A 7,205-nucleotide genomic window follows, 5' to 3' on the forward strand; every position below is an offset into this window, starting at 1 on the left:
ATATCGGGTCCCACTTATTTGAATTTAATAAGTATTATGAGTTATCGCTAATCAATCATAATGTGTCACTTCATGTGGTGTTAAGTACTTTAAGATACCAAATAACAACACTCATATTAATATGTGTCTAGCCTAGCTTTACTCGTAAGCTTGGAGATATCCAATACTTGTCTCTAGCATGAAAAGAAGAAACAAATGAGTGGAGATCACTCTATAAGATCAGAAATTCGAAAGAGTTATTATGGTTGTAGAGTAAACAAAAAGACGAGGAGAAGAATGCCAAGCATTAAAAACAAACATGTTTTGAGCCCCCAAATTACACATAGTACAACAAAAAATCACTCTTCAGTATATAAGTACTTTTTTTATAAGAAAAAAACACACAAATATCTTGAAAACTCTATAAATTTAATTTAGGTTATTAGAAACTAGAGATCCAGACATTGTGGATAAATGAACAAGACCAAAAAAGCATAGATAGTGATATCAACCTTACATTAAGTAGTAAGCACATGCCAATATATGTTACAATGTATTTTAATTTGCTTCTTTTTTTTTTTTTAAAAAAAAGTTACAATTTACTTCTATTTTTGTTTAAATTTTATTTGCATAATTTTTTATACTTTTTATATTATAATTTATATGATATATGCTTTCTTTAATTTTAAATGATATTAAAAAATGCATATAAATATTCAGAATATATGATATTATAAACTTAATATTTTGAGTTGATTATATTGTAACTATTTATTTTAAGATATTTTTTAAATCTAATAAAAAATTATGCATACATATATAATCAATAATATAAAAAATGAAATAAAGAATTTAATTTAGATATTTTAAGCAAAGTAATTTTTTAAAATAATTAATTAATTATTAACTTTAATAAAAAAATAACAAAATTCGTTATGTTTAAAAGGGCATATTATATTGTTAATGAAAAAAAGACATCATATAGATTTATAGAGTACTTTAGAAATTAGACCATGATAATTGTGTAGATAACGGAAATTCTTAGTTTTAACCATTTTTTATTTTTTTAATGTTAACTTTAACGGAATATTCTTATATATAACAGAATATTCTTATATTTAGCGGTAGTTTGTAAATACTTAAATTTATAAATAATTAAAAAAAATTAAAATATGATATTTTTGAGATATTTTACAATAATAATTATTTAAATATAATAAATAATTAAACAAATTAAAATAAGATATTTTTGAGATATTTTACAATGATAACTATTTAAAAATAATAATAATTAAAAAATTAAAAAAAAGATATTTTTGAGATATTTTACAATAATAATTATTTAAAAATAATAAAATCATACGTTTTTTTAACTTAAATAAAATTTAATTAAACGTAAACTTACTTATTAGAATAATATCATATTAAACATATAATATAATCTATTATTAATTAGCAACAAATTACTTTTTTTTTTTAAACTAGCAATAAACTTAAATTTAAAATCTGTGTATAATATTTAATATTACATTAAACATATAATCTTGTTGTCACTCCTAAATTCAAAAACTAGAACAAACATAAACTTAAACAAAAATAAATAAATTATTTAAAGGATATTTATTTAAAATTTATATGACATTAATATAAATTTAATAATAATAATTAATAAATTCTATAAATAAAACTAAGTAAGCGTGTATATTGCACGTTGCTTGTATCTAGTATATATATATAAGTGCACGGTTACTATTTATGGATGATTACTTTAATCTTAACTATTGAATTAAGATCAATAATTCATATTTATAGTTGTTAATTAATATTTCTTAAAATAAATTTTGATTTTTTCAAATTCGTGGAAGGGTTACCTTATAAAAAACGTGTATTTATTATAGCTAGTGTTTTTTATTAGTTGAAAACAATATTAATTATGGCAAAAAAAAAATTTTAATTCAAAATTAATGTTGAAAAATAATATTTACCTAGTAACTATTAAGAAATCTTCTATATATATTCTAAATAGAGTCTGGTTCATGTTTCAATTCATGGCCTTTCTATTAAAGTACCATTACATCAGTTTTCCTTTTATTATTCACTAGTTTTATTATGTTAATTTATTTTTCAAGTAGTCTTTTTCACCAAACCAAAATATTTTTGTACTTCTCTTATTTGTTTGTGCTAAATGAGTTTATTAATGACTAATTAATTACACAATTAACATAATGTACCATCAAACATAATATTATAAGATATTTCTTCAGCTGCCGTTGAAACAATAAAGAATCATATTAGAAGACAAGGAGTAAGTCACAAATCAGCATATTTAGCCATCTTATAACTAAGTTTCCAAGAACTTAGCAACAATGCCATATTTTTAAAAAGGTTACACATCAAACCTTTTCTCTTAAAAAAAACATGGAAAAAGATGATCATCTGAAATTCAAAATCATGGGTAAGTCTCATAATCTCATATCTAATTTATAGCTATATGTTTAGTATTTTTTTTTCTTAAAGGAAAGATATTTCTAGAATGGTTACTCATGGCGATCATCAAATCTGCAAACTTTTTCAGCTAAGGAAGCAAATTCTATTGGCTCTACAAGTAACAACGAGTACGAATCGATACCAAGTTCTAGAGGTAGGGACTATTTTCAGTGGCTTAGGGTGATTTTCTATGCTTTTCTTCTCATCTCAGGCCAAGCAGCAGCAATGCTATTAGGAAGATTGTATTTTGCCAAAGGTGGAAATAGTAATTGGATGGCAACACTTGTTCAACTAGCTGGATTTCCAATCCTCCTTCCTTACTATTGCTTTGCAGGGCGAAAGAGCGAAATTATAAGCACTTTCAGCAGCTCATCACCAACATCATCTCTAGTTCTTGTACTAGTTTGTGTCTTTCTTGGCATAGTTTTAGTCGCGGATTGTTTCTTGTATTCAATTGGCCTTTCTTACCTTCCAATCTCTACGTATTCCCTCATTTCGGCTTCTCAATTGGCATTCAACGCCTTTTTCTCCTTCTTTCTCAACTCGCAAAAGTTCACTCCTTTTATTGTCAATTCTCTTGTGTTGCTTACCATCTCTTCTGTTCTCCTCATCTTCAACGTCGATCCTGAAGAAGGCGCGCATGGTGTCTCCTCCAAAGGAAAGTATGTGATCGGATTCATTTGCACGGTGGCTGCATCCGCTGTGTATGGCTTGTTGCTCTCTTTGACACAATTTGTTATCAAAAAAGTACTAAAGAGGGAAACTTTCTCCATCGTCATGAATATCACAATCTTGGAATCATTACTAGCGACGAGTGTTTCTCTTCTGGGACTTTTTGCAAGCAGCGAATGGAAAAATTTGGGAAATGAAATGTATGCATTTCGGTTAGGGAAAGTGTCCTATGTCATGACATTGGTTGGGACAGCTATATCATGGCAAGCTTTTTTCATTGGGACAATAGGATTGATTCTTGAGGTGTCTTCACTCTTTTCTAATGCCATTAGTGTTTTGGGCTTGCCAATGGTTCCAATCCTAGCTGTGTTTTTCTTCAATGAAAAAATGTATGGAGTGAAGGTGATTTCATTGGTATTGGCCATTTGGGGCTTCATTTCATATGTTTATCAAGACTATGTTGACAGTTACAATTCAAAAGCACCTAGTGAAAATGCAAATGGAGAAATTAGAGCTTCTCAAGAGGAATATTCTAACATTGCTTGATTGAAATTTGGTTATGTATTTTGTGCATGTATTGACAACTTTTTCTTTGTATAAAAATGATCTTTAATGGAAGGTTACTACATGTTTGGTTTTTTTTTTTCATTTCTTGATTGTTTTGGCTTTTAGACAAAATGAATTATCATTCAAAAATGTTTTTTTTTTGCAACTGCTATTAGTTTGTAAGTAATTTCTCACTATTAGTTCGCAATGATTAGTTATTATATTTTGTCATTGTTAATTCTATAACTAATAAGTTATAAAATTTCTCTTACTATGCATTTGTCAATTTGTATATAATTTCTCTTCTATATAAAAAATGTGTAGATAACGATTTTTTTTTTATTTTAACGGTTTGTTTTGTTAACTTAAATAGAATATTCTAAATATTTAACGGAATACACTTTTAAAACTAATTAAAAATATATATTTATTAATTAAATTAATAAAAATTTAAATTAAGTTTAAATGTTATAAAATATGATTACTATAATAATATGTAATTCAAGACTATATATTTAATAATTATATTAATATAAATATAAATGTTATAAAATATTATTATGATAATAATATATAATCTTAATTTTTTACTAATTATATTAATATAAATTTAAATATTATTATTATAATAATATTTAATACAAGATCAGATATTTAATACTTATATTAATATAAATTTAAATATTATAAAATATCATTATAATTATAATATATAATACATAATCTTAATTTTTATTAAAAAATTATCATTGTTTAAAAATATTATCATATTATATATATATATTTTTTAAATTAGAAATAATGTTTTAGTTTAATTTTTCATTTAATATATTTATATCAATATTTTATATATAATATTTTTATATATTTAAAATTCTATGACAATGATACAAATTTATATGACAATTTAATAAAAATAATTAATAAATTCTATAAATAAAATTAATAAAATATACCAAATGTGCAATGAACGTGATTGTATCTAGCATAAATAGACGTGCAACAAATTTAACATGCATTTATTCACTTAAGACTTGCATTTATGTCCTTTTGGTTAGAGACTTGATTTTTTTATGTGTATTTTGTTGCTGGTAAAAATTTATCTGGTAAAAATTTAAATAGGTAGTTCAGATTTTTATGATAACTTTTAAGTGTAAATGTATGCCGCACTAACTAACTTCTTCATCACAATGTTATTATGACTATCTCTTTTTTGATTGGATAGATTTGATTTCTTAGTTTAATTACAATGAAATGATTTTATCTTTTATGTATATACACTTATTTTTTGCACTTACAAAAGTTATAATTTAAAAAAGATTATATGGACAATGTTTGATGTAATAACAAACTTCTCCTGAGTTTTAGAGATATTTTAAATTATGGTACTGAGAATAAAATTTAAATAATTTATTTTTAAAAATTTTCAAATAATTTATGATATAAGTACAATTTACTATTTTGAACTATGTTTTTTACACTATAAATTATTTGAAATTTTCTAAAAACTAGAGAGATGTATACTATAATAATAATGTATACCGTCATATAAAAAATTTGAGATTATAATTTTTTTGTGTACCGAAAAAGCAGTGACGGAGCCAATAATTTGAGTGAGGGCTAGAGTAAGGTTTGCAAGAACTTTTAGTGATGAAATTTGGTCAGTTTTAAGTATTTTTTTCATTTAAAATAAATAAATATTTTAACTAACACATAAGAATGTTAGCTCCAAGCTATGCCAGTTTTTATCTCACAACAAAGACATAGTTTCACACCTTTTCTCTCCAATTTTTCAAAAAAAATTATTTAAATAAAGAAGTAAAGAACAAATCAGCTACACTATAAGTCAGTAAGCTATATATATATCATAAATGGATGTTTTTTTTTCAAAAATCACCGGATTGGAATAAAATATATATCTTGTACATGTACAAAACAAAAACAAAAACAAAAATGTAGAAAAAATAAAATAAAATATAGAATCTTTGTTATAGCATTGGTGGAGTTAAATATGTTAGAATCATAATTGTTTGTCTCCTAACTATATGTAATTGTTTGTTTATTAAAAAGTTTCTCAGCCAAGAATAGTTCTGTCACTAAAAAAAGATGTCCCTACTAATAGGAGCAAATATGATTATAAATTTTGGGATTAACAATCTTTTTAAGATTCTATTTTATGGTAGGGTTGGTACTTACATAAAAAAAAAATATATCTTTGTAAAATAAGTAACCACAAAATTTTAAGGGACACATATGGCAATGCTCTAAAATAGTATCATATTATTGTTGGTGTAAATTATTAGTAACTTAGTATCAATTCTCGTATATTTTAATTTAAAATAGAATAAGTAAATTCTAATACTAAATTGTTTATTAAAAATAAATATTTGTGGTAAAAATATCAATATTTACCGAATATAATATTTGAATACTCAAGTTTTTTTTATGGGAAAAGTACCAAAGTTGTTAAAATGTAGCACTTAAATATCCAAACTTTTTTTTTGCGGCAAAAATACTCAAAATTGTTAAAACGTGTACCTTTACTACCAAATAGTTATAAAAGATGAATATAAATGTATTTTAAGTTATTAAAATTATTAAAGTTATTTAAAAATATATAACTATAACCTAAATTAATTCTAAATTTTAAAAAATAATTTATTTAATAAAAAAATATTTTTGATTGAAAATAGTTAAAAGAAAAACCAATAACTAAAAAATTATTAAAAGAGAAAAAAATTATTGAAAAACGTTAATATAATAAAAATAATATTTATTTATTATTTTCATTAAATAAAATTATTATTTAATTTATGCTATTTTTTATATTTTTATATAAATTCAATGTTTTTTATAACTTTAAATACATTTGTATTAATTTTGTTTCACTATTTGGATAGTAAATGTGCAACATTTTAACAATTTTGGGTATTTTTGAAGATTCGAGTATTTCAATGCTACATTTTAATAATTTTGAGTATTTTTTCGTACAAAATTTTTTGTGTATTTAAATCTTACATTCGGTAAACAGTGAGTATTTTTGCCGCAAATAACTCTATTAAAAATAATTGAAAATAAAATATTTTATAAAAAGGTTCTTATTAATTTAATGTAGAGTGTAAATAAATATATTTTTGGGTAATAGTGCATGGCTTAACCTTAATGAGGTGATTAAATATTAATGAAGTAATAATGTGCTCTAGATTCTACGAACAAGAAAAACTTAGGGCCCGTTATGCAATCATTTTTTAAATGGTTTTCTGTTTATTAAAATAAAAAATTGATAATAAAAGATAAAAATATGTTCGGTTAAATTGTTTTAGTTTTTTATTTTTTAAAAACTTAATTAAAATTTCATAAAATATGAAAACAACTTTTGGATGTTTTTAATTTTTTCTCCTCTCCTCTTTACAAAAATTTTCTTTTATTTAAAAAACATGTTTTTATTTTCAAAAATAAAAAAAATGAAAAATAAAAAACTTATTTTTATTTTCTTGATTAAAGAAACAAAAACACAAAAC

The 7,205-nt window shown here is 23.0% G+C and overlaps 1 protein-coding gene across 1 annotated transcript; it reads left to right on the top strand.

Annotated features, from left to right (window-relative positions):
* The first annotated feature begins 2,397 nt into the window (after positions 1-2,397).
* LOC133799379 (probable purine permease 10) lies at positions 2,398-3,684 on the top strand. The gene is made up of 2 exons (XM_062237400.1): positions 2,398-2,434; positions 2,555-3,684. Exons 1-2 carry the CDS (start codon positions 2,398-2,400, stop codon positions 3,682-3,684), a joined length of 1,167 nt encoding a protein of 388 aa, XP_062093384.1.
* Positions 3,685-7,205: the final 3,521 nt, after the last annotated feature.

Source organism: Humulus lupulus, chromosome 9 (assembly GCF_963169125.1).
Source record: "Humulus lupulus chromosome 9, drHumLupu1.1, whole genome shotgun sequence".
Classification (NCBI taxonomy): domain Eukaryota; kingdom Viridiplantae; phylum Streptophyta; class Magnoliopsida; order Rosales; family Cannabaceae; genus Humulus; species Humulus lupulus.

Bases quoted from the DNA above. Each gene is read 5' to 3' on its own strand.
- LOC133799379 (XM_062237400.1), top strand. From the start codon at position 2,398: ATGGAAAAAGATGATCATCTGAAATTCAAAATCATGG. The intron at 2,435-2,554 runs GTAAGTCTCATA...AAACTTTTTCAG, and splicing joins TCTGAAATTCAAAATCATGG to CTAAGGAAGCAAATTCTATT.